Below are 21,198 nucleotides of genomic sequence, written 5' to 3'. Positions count from 1 at the left end.
CCCTTACATCGACTGTCTTGTCAATTTCACGGCAGGAGCTGTGAAATTGACAAGAAAACCCCTGCTCCACTGGAGAGCTGGGCAGCTGTATCCTGCTCTGGATAGCAAACTGGGGTGAGAAGCCCGAGTGGCCCCCCACCCACTCCCTGCCCAGTGAGCCATGCAATTGACAAGACTGCCTGGCTCCCAGTGAGGAACGAGCAGGCAGAGGGGGCCGCGAAGCTAGGGGCAGCTGGACCCTGCTTTCCAGTGGTGAGAAGCCCCGGGTGGCTTCTCCCAGTTTCTGGCAAGGAACAGGTAGGGGAGAAGCTGTGGGTGACTTCCCCAGGCTCCTGGCGGGGAATAGAAAGCCCGGGAGGTGGGGGGGGCGCCAGCCTGCCAGGAGTCCAGGAGGCAGTGGGGCAGCCAGGCTCCCGTCAGAGAGCTGCCAGCAGAGCTGAGAGACGGGCTGTCAGCTCCCTATGCTGACCCTCTTAGGTCAGTGAAAGCAGTTCTGGTGAGGGGACACACTGTCAATCCAAGGAGGGTAGAGTGGATATGCACCACCGCAGTAATTACTGCTGTGGCTATAAATCGACCTAATATAGGTTGACTTAAGTTTGTAGTGTAGACATACCCACAGTGGTAGTAATTACTGTGAGTGTACATTGGTTAACTTCAGAGGGAAATGGCCAGTGCACATTTTACTTGTATGTCAGTCATGATAATTATGGGTATGAATTTGTCTTTACCCATTGCTGGAAAGCATTTTGAAATCCTTTTGGATGAAAAGTGATGTGTACATGTAAGCCACTGTAATATCTTAATATGGCCTATGTGCTTTCACAAGTATCTAGCAATTATTTTTTGTTTCAGGTATCCATTTTATGAAATTCTGCAATGAAAGGAACTCATTGTGAAGCACAATGGGATTCATACCATGTAATAACTGCTTTTCAAGAACTACAGGCATCAAGTGCTTATATTATTGCATTATGACCAGAGGTGTTAGGCATGAGTCTGCTCATTCCTATTTTTATTTCTGGCATATAGTTTTGCTTCCCTTTTCACTTTGTGCCATTCTTTCCTTCCCTTTCTAACAGCTTACCTTTCTTTATTATTATTTCTTAAATTACCTAGAAAGTCAACACTAAAGAGAGAGGTAAAACAACCTCTGAAGATTAATCAAGCCACATTGTTGATATGTTTGACTTTGAATCTGCTTCTTCGTAGCAGGGAGATGTCCTTCTCAGAAACCCTTTGACTATCAAAACAAATGATAGGTTTCAGAGTAGCAGCCGTGTTAGTCTGTATCCGCAAAAAGAACAGGAGTACTTGTGGCACCTTAGAGACTAACAAATTTATTTGTTTGGTTTTTTTAGAGGAAAATTTGAAATGGGTTAAAAGTTAACCCAAAGACCTTTCAAAAGGGAGGGTATATTCAAACATTAGAATAAAAGTTTTGGAACATTTATGCTCCTGTCAAAAAACCTAAAGAATCTTGGACCAAGGCTTGGGGCTCAGTTCCATCAAGCTCAGACTTGGTGGAGCTCCAGGAGGTAGGGGAGAGAAAGGTGACTAATTTATGACATACCAGCAAGGTTTTGCAAAACACAACAAACTCTAGCCCCATCTATCACTTCTCCAACATGGCATATATATGGCTATTCTGGCTCTATGATGGTGTGACGGGGTATATATACCCTGTTAAAGGTTAAACAAGTTAAAGGACTGCTGGGAGCTCAGTCAGCCCAGCACTGTGACACCTGAAACAGGTGCTGGACTTTGAAACATGAGCTAAAAAAGTGGCTGGCTGGGAGGGAGAGCAGACTTTCGGCTCTCACTGTGGGTGGGAAGGTTGGCTGGGGCCAGGAACTCAGGAATGGTTACCTATGAGAGCCCTCCCCCACTCCCCTTAGGGTTTGGAAGAGTTGTGTTTATTTTGGACTTTGGGTACTCTGGAAGGGATGGAACTTTTATCTGACCTAGCTGGAGGGCCAGGTCACCTTAACCTGAAAGCTGTTGGCAGCTGGGCTGTTCTGCTCAAGGCCAGGATGGAAACAGAGGCAGAGCCACTGCTCCACTACACCACACCATATGAGGGCATGCAGGGAGGGTGTGTAGCCACTGATGGGTTTGTGCAACTTGGAGATTACCCAGTACCATCAGAACTCCAGTTTTCTGGGTGTTTTGCACAGACTGAAAAGTATAAAATCTCTAGAAGCAGAGCTGAGGATATGGCCCCTGAAGTCTTCTCAGTCCTTTCTCAGGCAAATCAGAGGAGTTTTGCTCTCTTTCAGGCCTATATATGTGCTTGTTCTCATATATACCTACATGAGCATGGGTAGTCCCAGGGACAGGGAGGGAATGACAGGCAGAATTCTCATATAATGTACATAGGAGTTCGACCTGTGTCAAGACAGCAGAAATAAGCCCTGGTAAAGTTAAGTTTTATAATGATTTCTTGCTAGCTGCTTAGCAGGTACACATTTGAGTAAAAAAGAACTTTTGCTGCTCATGTTCCTTTCTTAAAACAAAACAAAGAGTAAGGTCTTTCATTTAGTCCTATCAAATATTTATTAGTTTACCTAATGGTATCCATCATTTTTGCACATTGGGTGCCTTCTATTAATTACTGGTAACTGGAAAATATTTTTGTTTCACCCCTTAATTGACCTCTGAATGATTTTAGGAACAGGCTGTATAGGTTTTTAGTAGCTTTTCTAATCCTATATTTTAGCAATTTCCTAGCATTTATTCTGAATAATGTTTCACAAAACTGGAGCCCATAGAAATGTAATATTTATATCTAGACAGCTAAAGTTAGCAGATGACAAGTATCGACTTCAGTTGATTGTATTTGATAATTTTGGATTATTTTTATAAATTCACATTTGGATTATTTCAACATTGGTAAGTATTTTAATTAAATGTCACTCCCCCCCCCCTTTTTAAATTCTGATGACTCAAGAGTAAATAAGTGCTACATATTACTCTTCACTACTGCAGCTTTTGTTTGCTCAATATCTGTTTAAAGGTCATGGTCCCATTGTCCTTGTAAACAATGGGAGTTTTAACTGTATAAGGACATCCGATTCAGGCCCTTCATGCGCTCAGTGAAAAACTCCATGTATTGCATTCTAAGAGAGAAGGTTCACCATTTGCCTGCTGGGAAACACTGAAAGTTATGGATTAGGAATTACTGATATTAATGATATTTCTTGTTTATTTACAACTGACAAAAATTATCCTCTCCAATTGTTTGTTACACCCACTTGTTGGCTCTTTTCTCAAATGAGGCCTAATCCTGCAACTGCTTATGAATAAGTAGAGCACCTACCAGGGCCGGCTCCAGGCACCAGGCAACCAAGCTGGTGCTTGGGGCGGCACCTGGAGGGGGGCGGCGCAGCGCTCGGGCCGCCGGGGAGAGCGGGGCCACAGCCAGGCTCGCCGCCCTCCCCCCGGCGCTCTGGCCGCCCTCCCCCCCCGCGCCCTCCCCCCGGCTGCCGGGGGGAGAGCTGCGAGCCCCTGCCGGGGCTCGCCGCCCTCTCGCCGCCCTGCCCCCGGCGCTCTGGCCGCTGGGGGGAGAGCTGAGCCCCCGCCGGGGCTCGCCGCCCTGCCCCCGCCGGGGCTCGCCGCCCTGCCCCCGGCGCTCTGGCCGCCGGGGGGGGGGAAGAGCCGAGCCCCCGCCGGGGCTCACCGCCCTCCTCCCAGGGCTCCGGCCGCCCTCCCCTCCGGCGCCCTCCCCCCGGCCGCCGGGGGGAGAGCGGAGCCCCCGCCGGGGCTCGCCACCCTCGCCCCGGGGCTCCGGCCGCCGCTCCCCCCGGCGGGAGAGCGGAGCCCCCGCCGGGGCTCGCCGCTCCCCCCCCCCCCCCGCGGGGGGGGGGGGGGGGGGGCGGCGGAGGCTTTTTTGCCTGGGGCGGCAAAAAAGTCAGAGCCGGCCCTGGCACCTACAGAGCCTCACTGAAATCAGTGGACCTGTGTATGGATGCAGGAGTCTGCCTATGTGCAAGCAGCTGCAGGACTGGGGCATTTAACAGTAAGATCTCTGGTCAGGGAATCTCTCTTACTATGTTTTTGGTAGAAATCCTAATACAGTAGGATCCCAATCTGATTGGGACTTCTGGGTGCTACTGTAATACAAATTAGAGCTGGTCAGAAAATTAATTTTCCATCCTGCAAAAAAAAAAAAATGATTTTAAAAAAATGTTTTGGGTCAGCTGAAACAAAACATTTTGATACACATGAAGTGTTTCAATTTTGACATTTAATTTTTTATATAAAATTAAATGTCAAAATGAGAAATCAAAACTTTTTGTTCCAAAAATATCAAACCAGGACACTTTGACAATTTCAAAACAATTTTTGCAATTTTTACTAATTTTTTTTTTTTAAATCCATATAATTTTATGAAAAAATTTGGTTTTGTTGAAATGGCATTTTCTGACAGCAAATTGTTCTGAGGAAATGTTTCTGACCAACTGTAATACAAACATATCATAATAATAATAATCTCATTTGGGGCCTGTTCCTGCAGTCCATCAGAGACTTTGGGAAACTTATTTTTGATTGAAGGATCTGCTCTTTAACTTCTGCAATCAACAGGGAATCTAATCATTCATCACCATGAAGAAGAATTGATTTGACCTACAGTAATCTCTGATAAAATGGCTCTGATTTAATAAGCTTGCATTTGTAATATGCTAAACTTTTAGTTGAGGGAAAATATTTGTCAGAATAATGACCTCAGTCCTCTTCTGTTTTTGTTTTTTAAGATGCTATGAAGTGGAAAGTGTTAAATCTCACCAGCAAACTCCCTTTGCATCTTACAAACATACACTACTACCTACCTCACCTCCGGGAGCATGAAAACAGCCTTTACCCAAATGTTGTCATTGGACAAGGGAGAACTGGAGGTAAGAGCTAAAATTTAATATTTGGTGGCATTTTTCTTTTCGCTCTGAAGAGACATACAAGGTTTGTGGTTTCAAAATTTGGCCTATTAATATATAAATTTTTATCTTTATTATACCTGTTTGAAAATACCACTTAATGCTTTACAGTAGTTCAGTATATGTTTTTTCTGAAAATAAGTTCTAACAGCCTAGCAACTAACCGTACAGTTGCAAACTTCTCTGTGCATGTATTCGGTAGAAAAAACATTGGGGAAATATATGTATTCAGACCTCAGAGGTTATTATAGGTATTGCTAGTAATATACAAGTTATTAAATATAATTTGTCTGTGACCATGGAAATTGTTCTTAACTATTTTCAGGGTTTTAATTTAAATTTAGAATCAGTGTTTTTATTTAAGGAGCCCTTAAATTTAAGCTGTGCAAATTTACAGTTGCTTCTTTTTGCACCTGCAAAAAAATGTAAAGGGAAACTTAGAGGTGTGGTTGAAAATCCGCTCCCCCGCCAAAACAACAACAACAACTAAACATGAAGAAAATAGTTCATTATCTTTTCTTAGGGAATTTCAGTAATTTTAGTTCATACCTGACATCTACAATTTGTCAGCAGAAATTGTTTTTAGTTGTGTATTATTTGAAGTTGCATGATCACATTGTCCAGAGTGAGCATGGTGATAAAAGTAATGAAGGCTTAATTTACGTAAGTAACTATACAAACTTTTAAATTGTTCTCTCAAAAAATTTTCAAACATACATTTTTCTTACTAGGCTAGGAAGGTTATTCTCTTAGAATATTAATGCTTATATCATAAAAATCCTATGGGACTCATTATTCTGTAGTACCCTTCTTAGAGGAAGCAGGACAACAGCTTGCTTTTCTTAAAACTTAACTAAAAGTGTACTTTTGCTTCCCATTTCCTGCCACTCCTCCATCAACTTTTCCCATATCCCTCCTGACTATAGTATCTGGGTGGCATGCATAGGAGGTTGCATAGTACCATTTTCTCCTTCACCAGATGTCAGGAGGTTGTCTTCCCTTCCAGATATACCTCAGTGATCTTACCTCAAAACAATCTATTATTCAAATGTTTTAATTCAAACAAACACAAGATCTATTAAAAACAGAGAAAAAAGTCAAATCCACACCAGCTCTGGGCCAGGACTCCAAGGGTAAGGTCCTTCTGCAACCTTGAACAGATCACCTCAGGTATACCTTTCCTCCCATTCCACTGATACCAGAAGTTCTAAGAAAAATTTGCCATGACAAAGCTTGGGTCACTCTCATTGTGCAGAACTGGCCCAGACAATTTTGGTTTTCAGACCTTCAGGGGATCTCAACCCATCTCAACCAAAAGCATCTGATCCTTTCCAGATCATCTGAATCAAGAGAACAGCAAGGCTAGACATCGCAACCCAGGCCCTTTTTTCATGGCCTGGTATTTGGGTGGGCATCAGATTTAGAGCATTCATTTTTAAAGGCCTGAACAACAATCTGTTCTTAATCAAAGCAAAAGGGCATCCACCAGAAAATGCTATCTGGCAAAATGGAGACATTTCTCCACATGGTCACAACAGAACCAATTATCTGCACAATCTGTGGGAACTCTTATTTTAGATTACCTACTCACTGTCAAGATGTTGGGTCTTTCCATTAGTGCACTGTGGGTACACCTTGCAGCAGTCATCAATTTCCATTCTTAAGAATGCTGTTTTTACTCATCCAACAACAACCAGATTCCTGAAGGGCCTCATTAGAACTTTCTCACTGATGGTGAAACCAACACCACAATGGGATCTTAATCTTGTTCTTTCAGTACTTACCAGACCTCCCTTTGAACCGCTAGCCACTTGCTCCATGTCCTGCACCTCCATGAAAGTCACTTAATTGCCATCACATCAGCCAGAAAAGTGAGTGAACTGGGAGTGCTTATGGCAGATCTGCCACATACCACGTTTCATAAGGAGAAGGTTTCCCTTTGCCTCCATCCAAAATTCATCCCTAAGTTAATTCCTGAGTTTCATATGAATCAGTCTATTCACTTACTAGTATTCTTTCTAAAACCTCATGCTTCCGATGCTTCTCTTTACATTTGAGGGTCTTTGGCATTCTTTCTGCAGACGACAAAAAGAATCAGGAAAATGCCTAGACTATTTGCTTCTTTAGTGAAGTGATCTAAAGGGCAAGCATTATCTGCTCAGACCCACTCTAAGTGGATCTCTGTCTGCATTGTTCTTTATCAACTGGTGCATATTTCTCCTGTAGATGAGGTGAGAACCCATTCTGCTAAAGCACAAGCAACTTCTACAGCATCTCTTTGAGAGAGAGCCACCCTACAGATGTCCAGTATAGGTATCTGGAGCCCTAGCCATAATTTCATGAAACATTATACATTAGTCCAGGCCTCTTCTTACACAAGCAATTGTGGGGACAGCAGTATTACAGACTGCTATACCAACTACATCCTCACACCTCCTCCTGTTTGACTATCACTCATATGTGGAATACACATAGGGACCGGCACTCGAAGATGGAATGGAGGTTACTTACTGTAACTGGAAATTCTTGGAGATGTGTGATCCCTATCTGTATTCCACTGCCAGCCTTCCTTCCCCTGTGCTTCAGACTATGACTGGATTTGTGGTAAGAAGAAGAAATGGAGCAGAATCAGTCCACACTGCCCCTTATACTCTCAGTTTGGAGCAAGAAGAGAATGATTACGCAGGTGTGGATTGACAGACATTACTTGCTAGAAATCTCTGATCTGAGGCAGGTAGTACACACATGTACCCACGTCTGGAATACAGATAGGGACCGTTCATCTTAAAGAACGTCCAGTAACAGAACCTCTATTTTTTTCAAGATACTGTACACATGTATTCCATGACCCGTCCTCCATCCCCACTACTACAGAAGCATCAGGAGTCCAGCGGTGAAGCAACCAAGGTGCAGTTGGACTGGCCTGCTCTCAATGTCCTCAGTTGGAGGTAAGAGGATACTCGGGCGCATGTGCCACTCCAACGGGTCCTGCTGACAAAAAGTCTTGGGCTCAAGTGCATTGGGTGCATGTATACCAACAGTAGAATATAACGTGGACAACACATCTCAAAGAACAGCAGTTATTGTACAGTAAGTAACCATTTTTTGAGGTATAGCTCAACCCATAAATGGCATATTATCCCCTTCCTCCCTACTGTCAATTCTTAACATCAAACACAAACACATTGCCTTGGTTACAGCATGTTTATTACCCCCAGTTATACCATGGCTTCAAAGTAGGAGCACAATGTATCCCTGACTCTGTTTCCTTGATCACTTAGGGCATTTTGCAGAGGCATCCTCTCTGGCTGTCCCTAATGTTTAGACAGTCTCCCTACATTCTGCTCCCATCTATCCTTCAAGATCTCTCCCTTGCTCTCACAGTTTTTGTTCAAAATACAGCAGGCACTTATCACACAAGGTACATAATAATGAGAAACATCCAGCCTTTTCATAATGTATTGATACTCACACTTCAGTCTTCCAAAAGCACACTCCACTGACATTCTGCAACTACTCAGGGTAAAGTTAAACCACTCCTTTCTCTTTTCAAAGCATCCAGTGAAAGGCTTCAGAAATCAGGGAAGTAGAGTGTAAGCTGGATCTCCCACAATGACAAGACAAATCTTAAATCAATGTCCATAATGTTCTGGAGAACAAATAGTCCATTGCTTATCCATTAAACGGGCCTGAGTTTGCCACCTTGCATTAATATTGGTGAATCTTCAACAGTGATCAACTGGACCTCGCAGCACCATGGAAAAATACCCCTTTCTGTTGATGAAGTCTTTGGCCTGGTGTGTAGAGTAGAGAATAGGCACGTGTGACCCATCAGTAGCCTTCAGACAGTTTGAGAATCCCATCTGTGCAAAGTCATCAATAACCTCCTGTACAATGCCAAGTTTTATGACACGCCACTGCAGCACCCTCCTTGTAGCATTACAAATCTCTATGACAACAGCCCCAGTGGCTGATCTACCAACACCAAACTGGCTAGCTGCTGACTGGAAGCAATCAGGAGTGATGAGCTTCCAGATGATGATGGCAACATGATTCCTCATGCTCAAGGGGACTCTCATGTTGGTCTTCTGCCACTGCAGTTCTAAAGTGAGCTCTGTGCAGATTCCTAGGAAAGATGCTGTGATAGAACCTTTAGTGGTTAGGCGGCCTAGTGGCTAGATCGTTGATCAGAGGGGTTGGAGGGAGAACCAGACCCTCTCCAGGGCCCTGTGTAGTCCAACCCCTAAGCAGGGAAGACGGGTCTTCCTCCCGGCCGGGTGAGGATAGAGAATTCAAGATGCATTTCCCTAGGCTACTTCCTTTAAAGTCTCTTTAGTCTGTGGTGTGGCCCCGCTAGTTCAATTCCCCGCTTAGCTACAGTCTCCTCTTGGTAGGGGAAGGCTTACTTGCCTCTGGTGGGTGCACTGGCTAGCAGGTCACTGATCTGTCCCTTCAGGCAGCCAAACAGAGAGCTCCTGCCTTCTCCCCAGTCAGCCCCCAACTGAGCCAGGCTCCCTTCTTTTCTTCCCCCTCCAGGTCTGGCATTGGCTGCAGGTATAGAGGGGCGGGGCTAGCTCAGCCCACAGGTTTTCTTGAACTCCTGCTGTGCAAGGCAGCAGTTTCTCTGCTCCTTCACAGTTGCCTTTGTCATTCTGATGTTCTGCTGGCACTGTGGGTCATCTCAGTTCTGCATCGTAGCCCTCTGCACCAGTAACTGCTAGTTGGCCAAGTCCAGAAGCAGCGCTCCACTGAGTAAATCTGCTCAAGAGAAATGCTCTGCAGAAGTAGTTACTCAGCTTCCTCCTCATTCATTACTATTAGCTATATTGCTGCAGCACTGTGGCACTCTGTGCCTCAAAGCAACACCCTGAAACCCCCATATTCACCACTGTCATATAATTATGATATGTTTTGTACAAAGTATGCCTTGTAAGGTATCATTTTAAAGAATGGACGGAATGCCGCCCCTTAGCATGTGCCGTCCCAGGCACGTGCTTCCTCCGTTGGTGCCTGGAGCCGGCCCTGCTTGATTCAAATCCTGTTTAGTTTATAGAACTCACATTGCAAATTTACTTAGGTAACCAACTTTGATCTCTACACTTACTACTTATAGGGCTAGTCTACACTACCACGCTATATTGGCGCAGTTGCACCGATGCAGCTGCTTTGCTGTAGCGTGTCTGATGAAGATGTACTACGCAGATGGGAGAGTGCTCTCCTGCCGACATAGTGTGGTGCGGACACCCCTGAGTGACGTAATTTACATCGATTTAAGCGGTAGTGTAGACAAGCCCTTAATCACTTAAAATCAATCTTTCAGTAGTTAATATTTTACCTAAAACAGTGTGTTTTGGTTGAAGTGCTTGGGAAATCTCAGCTCAGTTTACAAAGGCTAGCGTGTGTCCTCTGCACATCGAGGGAGGGATGGACTGGGTAATGAACTTACACTGGTCAAGCTTTTAACAGGGCAAGACCATACAGCTCTGGGGTGCAAGGCTGGGGAGCTGGGGGGAATTGGCTGAAGCCTCTCTCTTGTTGGTTCATGAGTGGCTGGGAGAAGCATTCATGTAACTCAGTTGGGTGTGTCCCTGCCTATGGATGTCTCTGTACGTGCAGTACTTGCCAGAGGTTTGTAGCTTGCCAACAGCATCACAGTGTGAGAGAGAGCCCAGGTTGGTGGGACAGAGTGCTCAGCAGTCCCACAGTCCAAGCTGCACCCCAGGAGCACCGTGACAAGCATCAACAGCCCTATGAAACAGCAGAGCCAAATGCATCGACACCCCCAAGACTCCAAATGCACGTGCCTGATCCTGTTTGCTACATTGTTGTAATGACTGTTATGATTGCAATGTTCACCAGTTTGTCTTCCGTGCTGCTTGACAGCAGTTCTAAAATGGCTCTGGCAAAATTAAAGGGTGTCAGGAGAGGAGTAATGGAGATTTGTTAGATTGAGCCCCCCAAACCCAAAATTTCTGTAGTTTCTGGTAGTCATCCCAGAATGCACCAAAAGAACCATCAAAGATCAGAGTGCTGAGCAATTCATTCAAACAAGCTTGGAGCTGTGTGGATGCAATGATTATAAAGGAAAGTACCTTAAGCCAAGAAAACAAAATGGTGTAGACACACTTTGGTTGGATATATTTAAATTGTTGCACTCAGAGTGCACAAAGTAGATCAATGTAACATCCCTGTGTAAACATGGTCAGAGTCCTCAAAACTGCTTACAGCTATGTAATGTAGACCCAATGCCTATAGCGTACAAATGAAAATGTCTCCAACCTAATTTATGATCGGGACACACAGTATGTCCCATGCCATATGGCAGTTCATTCTCTGTCAAACCTCTACACAAACATTAACTAGTTGATCAGTCTATTGAAGTTCCTATTTATGATGGTCCCTTTTCTGTGTGTTATTTTCATAATACAAAATTGCAAAAAGTCACTAAATAGCTTCTATTTGACTTGAGATTAAATTATTTTAATTTCTGTTTGCAGTCTCCCTGGTGATGGGTATTCCTACTGTGAAAAGGGGAAAACAAAATTATCTGCTGGGCACATTGAACTCTCTCTTCTATGAGATGTCTGCAGAGCAGAAGAATGATTGTGTAGTGGTTATCTTTGTAGCAGAGGTAAGTTAGTATGAACAGGTGTATTTATGTTAATAAAGAGACAATATAGGAATCTATGTCTGAGTATAGTAGTGTATGAATCACTTCCATTTACTGATCATCATTGCTTTTGGAAGGATTTCTCCATGCAATTCAAATTTGGGAAAATATCCCTATTTTTCAATAAAGGACCAATAACACGGTCAAGAGATGGAATTTGCATGGAATCCTATTTAATTAAATGCTAGAAGCTGACATATTATATTCCTTTGGAATGATGTTGGCAGTCATAAAATTCCCAAACTTTGTGCCTATTAGGACATGTGTAGTGGTCAGTGCCTGGGTCGTCTTATCTAGAAAATAACTGTGGGGGAAAAAGATGGTACAGGTAACAACTGTCACATTATACTTACAGGCACTCTTGCTCTGCTTGCAGTCACATCTCCTTCAAATAAAATCATATGAATTCATTTTTGTCTCTTAACGCAAAGTATTCTATTCTGAGAATGAAAGGATTAGAAAACTGTCATCCACAAAAGTCCATAGAACCTGACAAAATATGAGCTTATTACCTTAATTTGAAAGAAATAGAGGTATTTGTCAGCTATTTAGGATTATGAGTATTTTACAAGGTGCTCTGACGCTCTAGCAGATTGCATGTGAAGTGACTGCTTTTCGGAGAAAAGCAAATACTGTGGTTATAAAATCTACAAAACATAAATAGCTCTTGTTTGAAAAAATTAGGCTGTTTCGGGTAAGTGGGAATTTTCCTCTCCCTGAATCTCTTGTTCTTATGGTAAAAGAACTATAGCTACGAAATACACCTAATAAAAGTGCATTATTTAACAACAACTCCTTGCAGACAGCTGGTGGTGGTTGGGGACCCACATCCGCTCTCACAATCTATCTGTCTTTATGCATTCTTTAACTGCTAATTTCCACTTATTTATTAAATGTAATTATTAAATGTAAAAGAAAGTTTACTCATTTAGTTAATCACATTTATAACTGTTCAAACTATAAATAATACCTAGATCACACTTCACCTTATCAGCTTAAATAGGATCCTGATGTCTCTTTCTGGTCCAGATCACGATGATAGTTTCAATTTACTGGCTTAGTTTCTAGTCTAGCTAAATTTACCAATTTCATCTTAAAAATTAAACTCTTTTACAGTGGGATAAGTCCTGATAGAGGGCCTTGCTCTGCAAGGGGTCTCTGTTGCAGTGGCATAAAGAAGCTACTTATGAGGGGTAGGCAGTAATAGGCCATCCCTGAGGTAAAAGTGTAATACTTGCTGTGAAGGAGAGGTGGCCAGGACAGCTGGGGAGTATACCAATTCAGTTACTCCATGGTGACTCCCGCTGGTGGAGCTCCTATGGCTCCTCAGTAGGAATTAAAGTTGCCTCTTTGGTGGACCTCTATGAGGGCAGAGGCAGAAATACTAGATTCACGCTAGGGTTAGCCATGACCAATTGACACAGTATTAATTAAAACAATACCTGCCTACACTGAGTGATAAGTTACATTTAACATCATGTTATTTAAGAGGTGTGCAGTTATGTGCTGCACCTCCAAGAGGTGCAGCACACACAGATACAGCCCAGAGGGTGGGAGGCTAAGGTTGCTTTAAGCTCTGCCCCTCCCCCAGCACACTTCCAGTGTAGGAGCTTGTGAGGGATCCTATGTAAGGCTGTTACAGCAGCTTTGCGTAGTGCCTGCACCAGAGGAGCTCCCCACCAGCCAGCTAAAGATTTTTTTTCTTGTCTCTTTATGCCACTGTAGCAGTGTATAGGGGGCCAGGCCAGAGTAGTGTAGGGTAGGAAGGGTGGAATCCCTCCCCAGGAATCCTCAGGGTCACTTTCTAACTTGGTGTAATTTCCCAATTTCAAAGGGGTGAAGTGGCTTAGGGCACAGTAGCTTTATTAGCTCTTGGAGCTTCTGGGGATCAGGTTCACAAATGCTTGCATCCTGGGTAACTCTAAGTAGTATCCTGTCTGTATGTGGGTAACACAATTGTTGAAGTAGCTTTCTCTTGTCAACCCTCAACAGTTATGTATTCTTGACTTATTGCTGTTTTAATGTATATCTTGTGATGAAGCTTGGCTATAACTTTTTAAAATAACCAATCCTAAACTGGCAGGATGACCCCTACATCTCCAAAGGGACAACATCTTTAAGTAGTGTTAGATTTTCATTTAGGCCTTGGCTACACTCGCGGATTCACAGCGCTGCCGCAGCAGCGCCGTGAAGCGCGAGTGTAGTCGAGCCGCCAGCTCTCGCAGCGCTGCAAGTACTCCACCTCTCCGAGGGGAATAGCTTGCAGCGCTGCAGGCGCTGATTACACTGGCGCTTTACAGCGCTGCACTCGCTGCGCTCAGGGGGGGTGTTTTTTCACACCCCTGAGCTCAGCAACTGCAGCGCTGTGAATTGCCAGTGTAGCCAAGGCCTTAGATAAAACCTGAATTTTCCATACTAAAACTGCTAGTTGTATGGGGCAGCAACAATGAGCAAAATCTGACATTTCCAGGCTAAACGCCACCGTTAGTTAAATGAGGAGCAAACTCCTGTTTAAACTTTGGATATGGATAGCCCGAGGCAAGGAAAGTTTGCACAGGTGAATTTTCTCACCAACAACGGGTCAGGTTAATAAAGGTTAGTGATTTTTTGATGATTAATCTAAATGACCTCTTTACTGAGAACAGGATCAGAAGGGCATACTAATTTAGTCCTCACAACTAGAGGCTGTAGACAGATTGCCACAGATCTGTGCTCTCTCTCTCTTACTAAAGTGATGAGAACCTGTATATAGTCCACAGACAAATAATTTACACACAAATGAAGCATCTATGATTTATAATATACATTCAGATGCCTGGGTAACACAACAATATTTAGTTATAGGAACACTGATATAATTACTCTTGCCTAGAATAAAAAAATTAGGCAGTGAAGTGTTTTGTGTATATACGTATATCAATTAGACTGGAAGTTAATGAAAATATTAAATTGGGTAAAAAGGAGTGTGTTAGATACTTTTTTGTTCTTTACTTCTTTAGGTGAATGCAGAGTATGTTAACAGTATTGCAGAAAGTGTTAGAACCAGGTAAGTCCTCCCTCAGGACCTATTGTATGGCTAATTGCTTTTCAGTTTTACATGAAAAGTTGTAGCATTTCAACAATGAACTACAAAATTAAAACTTGATGAAATGGTGCCATTACTCACATTTTGTAATTCAGTGATTTTAGGTTGCATTTCTAACCTTTGAGACCTGCGTTAATTTTCTTCAATGTGAGACTGCTTTCCAAGGAATTAATAGTGCAATCAAAAGCACCTTTGTATTCATACAGTGTGTCCTCATTGACCTCAGTCCCCTAAAATCTATAGTTATCTGTGCTGAGATCTGTGACATTTTCTAAGTGTCTTTGTTTGATAGTCTGGGTAGCAGTTCTACTTCTTTTTTTAAGGGCCATGGATTTTGGACAGCAATCTGCTTCAGTGAAATGCACTAATTCAGTTGTCTGTATTGCCATTCAATATGAAGTAATTTTGAAAAGACTTTGAACGACTGAATTCAAGTGTGACTGTTATGAAGAAATACAGTTGAGGCTGAGTTTTCACTGTAACATTGCTTGCTCTTATCCTACTCTCTGGTAGATGTTTAGTAACACTTGAAAAACTGAGTCTTTGCTTGAAAGGGACAAGTGCTTTTTTCAAACCCTATCATCACCCAATTCCTAAAGGGCTTGGTCAGATTATGCCCATATGTATGAAACCCCATCCCTCCTGGGGATCTGAACTTAGTTCTAGCAAAATTGATGGGACCTCCCTTTGAGCCCCTGGTAACTTGCTCTCTTCTTCACCTTTCCATGAAGGTATCATTTCTAGTGGCAATTACCTCAGCCAAAAGGGTGGGCGAGTTGTCAGAACCCCCCTACACAGTTTTCCATAAAGATAAAGTTTATCTCTGTCCTCACCCAAAATTTCTCATGAAAGCAGCCTCTGATTTTCATGTTAACCAAGCAATCTGTGTGCCATTGTTCTTTCCAAAACCCCATGCACATAGGGATGAGGAACAGCTTCACTCATTGGATGTGAGAAGGGTTTTAGCTTTCTACATGGATGGGAGTAAATCTTTTAGATCCTCTATGCAGTTGTTTGTAGTGGTTGCAGACAGAGCTAAGGGCCAACCGGTTTCCACTCAGAAAATCTCATACTGGATCCCACTTCATGCGTGTTTGTGCTACCAACTGGCTAATACTATTCTGCCGACTGGAGTGTTTGTGCATTCTATCACCGGACAGGCAGCTTCTGCAGCTTTCTTGGGGCCAGTGCCAATTGTAGATATTTGTAAAGCAGCCACTTGGTCATTAGTCCACAGTTTTGGTTCTCATTATGCCATTGCGCATCAGTCCAGAGATGATGCCAGTTTCAAATGGGTTGTCTTACAATCTCTGTTCAGGTAGATTCTGAACCTACCTACATGTGTGTTTTGCTTCTGAGTCACCTACAGTGGAACTGAACATGTAAAAAACATCTCAAAGAACAGTTTTAGAAAGGAAGATCACCATTTTTTACCAACGAGCAGACCAGTTTGAAGATAACCCTTTATTAAGAATGGAAACTATGCACAGAAATAGGGTGGTAGAACTTTCTGCAACTGTAGCCTGCTACTGTCCTGTTCTACGTTCCTTTGTTTCTGCTCCACAACAGGAAGTGTGTCATAGGAAAGCCAAAGGCTTCATGAAGAATGTACATGAAGTGTGACACCTCTACTCTATAGCACATAGCTATTCCCATACAGGATGGGGAATAACTATATCAGTATAAGTCACTTTTATACCAGTATAATTGCATCCACATTAGGGCTATTACTAGTTTAACTATTTTAGTAAAATGTCTGAACCAAAATGGTTATTCCCGTAAAACTTCCAAGTGTAGACCAAGCCTTAGTATACTTTTCAGTTGAGTTAAGTTTATTCAACTGAGTTAGCTTGATTTTTAAAAACACATCTTTTTGCCCATGTAGATATGGTCTGGGATTGAACATGGGGATAGGAACTGCCTGCACAGATCCCTATGCCAGGATTAACACCTGAGGGCTAGATCCACAAGGAATTTTAGGGCTTGTCTACATGGTGAATAATGAGCTGTACAGGAGAGTGATTTCTAAAGTACACTAAAGTGTGTATTAATTGGCTTGTGTAGTGTGCACCAGCAGGTCTAAGGGTTCCCTAGTATGCTTTAACATAGTACTGTTTCAAACAGCACTATATCAAAGCAGATAAGGGAACATTTAGCGCGCACCAGCAGGGTCTACATGGACCAATTAATGTGCTTTAGAAATCACATCCCCTTTGAGTACATTATCCTATTGTGTAGACAAACTCTTAAGTACCTAACTGCCCCTTTAGGCACCACTGAGATCTTAAAAATGCCCAGTCAGTTACCGCCTAAACCTGTAGGTGCTTAAATTCCCTAGGCACCTAAGTTTTTGCCAGTGGGCATGCACAAAACCATCTGGATCCTGACTCCACTGAGCTGCTCGGCATCCTAGCTGATGTCTAAGACCCAGCAGGATTCTCAAACTAGTTGTTCCCCTGCCTGTCTCACCTGTGGGGCCTGATCTCGTAGGGATTCGCAGAGCATGCCAGACAGTCGGGGGAAGCAGATCAAGAAACAAGTGAGAGAGAGAATGTGTGTGTCTGTACACCCATCCCAGGTTACCCAACAGCCTAGTGATTAGGGAACTGACTTGGGAGATCCAGGTTCAAATCCCTGCTCAAAACTGGGCTGAGTAGGTATTTGAAAAACAGGTTTCCCATATCGTAGATGAGTGCTGTAACCTCTGGGCTATTAGCTGTGGTGGAGTGGTCTCTCTCTTTCTCTCTGTCTGTCTGTCATTTTTGTGAGACAGGGCTGACCTGACTTCAGGAAAGGATTCATGGCTATGAATTCCAAGTGGAGATAATCACCTCCCTGTGACCCGCACTTAGGCACCTAACTACATTTGAAGCATGGGGTATCCTGCTCCTCTCCTCAGTATTTCCTACTGGCTAGCTTAGGCCTTTCTGGCTTCTGAGAATCCCATTCTTAGGTGCCTGACTTTCCCGATGCATTGTATAACTTGGTGCTCAGGATTCCACTGAGCATCAGGGTGCCTAAACGTTAGGCATTGCAATGCTGGCAGTTGCAATGTCTAAGTCCCTTTGTTGATTTAGCCCGTAGTTATTAATCTTTTCTTTACAGCTTCCCTAACGAAGTGCAGTCGGGTGTTATTGAGGTTATTTCCCCTCTTGCTTCCTATTACCCAGACCTCTCCAATCTCAAGGAAACATTTGGAGACTCAAAGGAAAGAGTAAGGTAAGATAGGCTATGTAAAAACTTTCCAATAATTTTGTTCAACAGTAACTTCTTTAAATAGTCCACTGTATTTAAATTGATGAGTTTTGGTGTATTTCAGAGATAAAGCACTGTAAGTTTAAACAGAAGGTCATGAAAATTTATTTAATACAAGTGTAAGTATGGGGGAAACCAATGCTGTTGTCTGTGTCCATCAACTTCAGAGTGAAAGCTAAACATTCTCCCTGTAGTCCTGCTTCTAAAAATCCAACTATTTTTAAAACTGAATGTATAGTGCCAGATGATGATTTATAAAGATTAGTATGGTATGGTGATAAATGGCCTAACTTTTGTTGTTTTTTATTCTATATAATATAATTAATCATCTTTACTAACTCCTGGTGGTATCATTGGCCCACTTGCTTCAAATTCATTAGCAGGAAACTATAACCTGAAACTGGTTGGTTTACAGAAGCCAATCAGTTTTTTGTAGACCAAAAATAAGTTTAGATTGTCACCAACAACTTTCATGGTTTCACTTTCATGTGCTCAAGAGCAATGAGCTGCCAGTCTGAAGCAACACAGATGACAGCAGCAGAACAGCAGTGCATGTTGCATACATGAATCAAATCAGGTTGCTTTTTTTTTTTTTAAATTAAATCCCATTCTTTCTAGAGAGCAAATATATTTGGTACATATGAGTAGAATATTCCTAGTTGCTCCCATCAAGGCCCAAATTCTTAGACTTGCATAGCTATAATTTGTATTTTGAAATTATCCTTAAACCTTTATAGATAAGGCGAGGGAGGAACTCTTTTTTTATAATAAGCTTTGTGGAATTTCAAAAATAATAAGCACAAACAATATTTAATATCAATAGAGCTGGTTGGGAATTTTTCATCAAAATGCAATTTCTACAAATTTGACATTTTTCACGGGAGATTTTGATTTTTTTGCCAAAGTTTTTTCAATTTTCATTCAGAAACAAATTAAGTATTTCATTTCAAGTTGGATTGACCCAAATCGAAATACCTTGGTTTGTCAAAAATCAAAATGTTTAATTTCAGTTCTGATCTGTGTCTGCCTGAGCTGCCATGGTGCCTCATGCTCCTGTTCTCCTCTCTGGCTGGATGCATCTCCCATGAACCACGTTTAGTCTCTTCTCTGGTTCAACCGTGGTGGTGAGTCATGGGAGATGCAGTTCAACTGGGGGACATGTCCCAGAAAGGAGACTGATGGCATGGCGTGCTCAAACTACAACTCTCATAAGGCACCATGGTAGCTCAGGTCGACACTTTTCAGTGTCGAATTGATGCAGAATGAAACATTGCAATCAGTTTGACAAACCAAATTGAAATGTTTCAATTCAGGAATGTCTAAATAGTCCCATTTTTGATCATTCTAAATCACTTTTGAGGCATTGTGTTCCACTCAGATTTTGATATTTTAACTTTTGTCCCAATTTGGGATGAAAACGAACTTTGTAATTTCCCATGTTGGGTGCTTGAGCACTTTCTAATTTGGCCTTGAGCTCCTTTTAATTTTTGGCCCCAGGTGATTAGTTAATTTAAAAAATTACAAATATCTTCTGATGAGCATGATAGATTTTAAGGGACTCTCACTTCTCAGAAGGAATGTTTAGAAAATGTTTAGAATGAGGAACAGATTAATTACAAGGTCTTAAGTACTAGATGAATGGCAAAATCCTACCCTCTTTATTCACATAAGCATTATTGCCCCCCCTGAAACTATATGGGCAAGACTGCCTGAAAAAGATTTGGTGACAAGTATGAAATGATCACCTTTTTGATCTCTACTGCTGAACAAAATTATGAGGTACTGAAAAATGAAAATATATATACTCTCAGATAATAAAGGTAAAAATATACCTAGCTCAGAAATGTATCAGGTACATGGAATTTGATAATTAAAGTCATAAGCCTATCAAATGTACTACAGTAATTAATTTCTGGACATCTTTTTGCATATAACTTTTTATAAATCTGCTTCCTTAAAGTCTTGTTGCAGATTAACAAATATCAACTTTATTGATAGTAAAATGAGATGATTTGCTTTGTAGAGGAAAATTTACATTTTACTATTAAATATTACAGATAAGTTCGTCGACCTGCTTCTGTGTTGACTCATAAAAGCACTCTATTTTACCGCATGGTGAAATCTTAGTAAATTATAACTGTGTGTTGACTGTTGTGTTTATAACAAAACAGGTGAACTAAACCACTCTTCTTGACATGTATAAATTGGTTCATGTGCTGTGCATAGAGGAAATTCTAAAACTGAGTTTATTTTGAATCAGACACTTTTTTTTTTTTACTAGCTTTCCTCTGATCCAGTTAACAGTGAGTGGGAGTAGTTTCAAGTATAGACTTCATAACTACAGAGTTCTAATGTCAGTATTATGCTGATAACTCCATTGAGAAATCCAGAAAAAGTTTAACAGAATGTGTTGCTTATATTTAGGTGGAGAACTAAACAGAATTTGGATTATAGCTTTTTAATGCTATATGCACAACCTAAGGGAACATTTTATTTACAGGTATGTTCACATTATCAATAACCAGCTATAAATCAATAAATAAAATGTGCTGATTTTTAGTGTTGGCAGTTTAATAACTGTTAAACTACTCAGTGAAGACAAGTCTCCTGTGTTTTTCGGTATATTTGCTCACATCATTTGTAAGCATGAATCTCCATATTTTCATAGTTATTCATCTTATAGCTATGTATTATTTGATCTGAAATGGTAGTTTCATTTGTACCTTTCTGACATTCGCAGGGCTGAATGATAGACTTGCAAACTAACTGAACCATCAAACAACTTTCTGGCCAGGTTAGGGGTATCTGTGTTTTTAATGACAGGTTTCAGAGTAGCAGCCGTGTTAGTCTGTATCCGCAAAAAGAACAGGAGATGAAGTGGGTTTTAGCCCACGAAAGCTTATGCTCAAATAAATTTGTTAGTCTCCAAGGTGCCACAAGTACTCCTGTTCTTTTTGTGTTTTTAATGAGTTTTTGCTTGTAGTATAAACAGACAGTGTGGTTACAGACCAAGGTGACAGCCCAGGTCATAGCTAGCCAAAATCTCTCAAAGGATTTTTCCAAATGGGAAAAATATGAACTAGTTCATTTCATTAAAACAAACTGGGATGTGTGTATACTGAACTGCAAAATCCAGATCCCCAACTTCCCCAGAATGGGTGGGAGGTTGGATCCACATAAGATCCCCAAATCTGGGCTTAACTGTAGTACAAATCAAGACATATGGCTGATTAGCAGTCTACAATGAAAAGAATGCA

The 21,198-nt window shown here is 41.9% G+C and overlaps 1 protein-coding gene across 3 annotated transcripts in view; it reads left to right on the top strand.

Moving 5' to 3' along the window:
* Positions 1-21,198, top strand: part of MGAT4D (MGAT4 family member D) — a 94,012-nt gene that overhangs the window by 44,606 nt on the left and 28,208 nt on the right. For all 3 annotated transcript variants that reach the window (XM_065405811.1, XM_065405810.1, XM_065405808.1), the window contains 5 exons: positions 4,755-4,895; positions 11,429-11,562; positions 14,601-14,647; positions 17,792-17,905; positions 20,366-20,441. In XM_065405811.1, the coding sequence (XP_065261883.1) occupies positions 4,755-4,895; positions 11,429-11,562; positions 14,601-14,647; positions 17,792-17,905; positions 20,366-20,441 (512 nt within the window). The remainder of the gene's footprint in view (positions 1-4,754; positions 4,896-11,428; positions 11,563-14,600; positions 14,648-17,791; positions 17,906-20,365; positions 20,442-21,198) is intronic.

The sequence above is a fragment of the Emys orbicularis genome, chromosome 5, assembly GCF_028017835.1.
Source record: "Emys orbicularis isolate rEmyOrb1 chromosome 5, rEmyOrb1.hap1, whole genome shotgun sequence".
In the NCBI taxonomy this organism is placed as follows: Eukaryota; Metazoa; Chordata; order Testudines; family Emydidae; genus Emys; species Emys orbicularis.
Note: the sequence above shows the minus strand (reverse complement) of the source record. Positions and strands in the feature narration are given on the sequence as shown.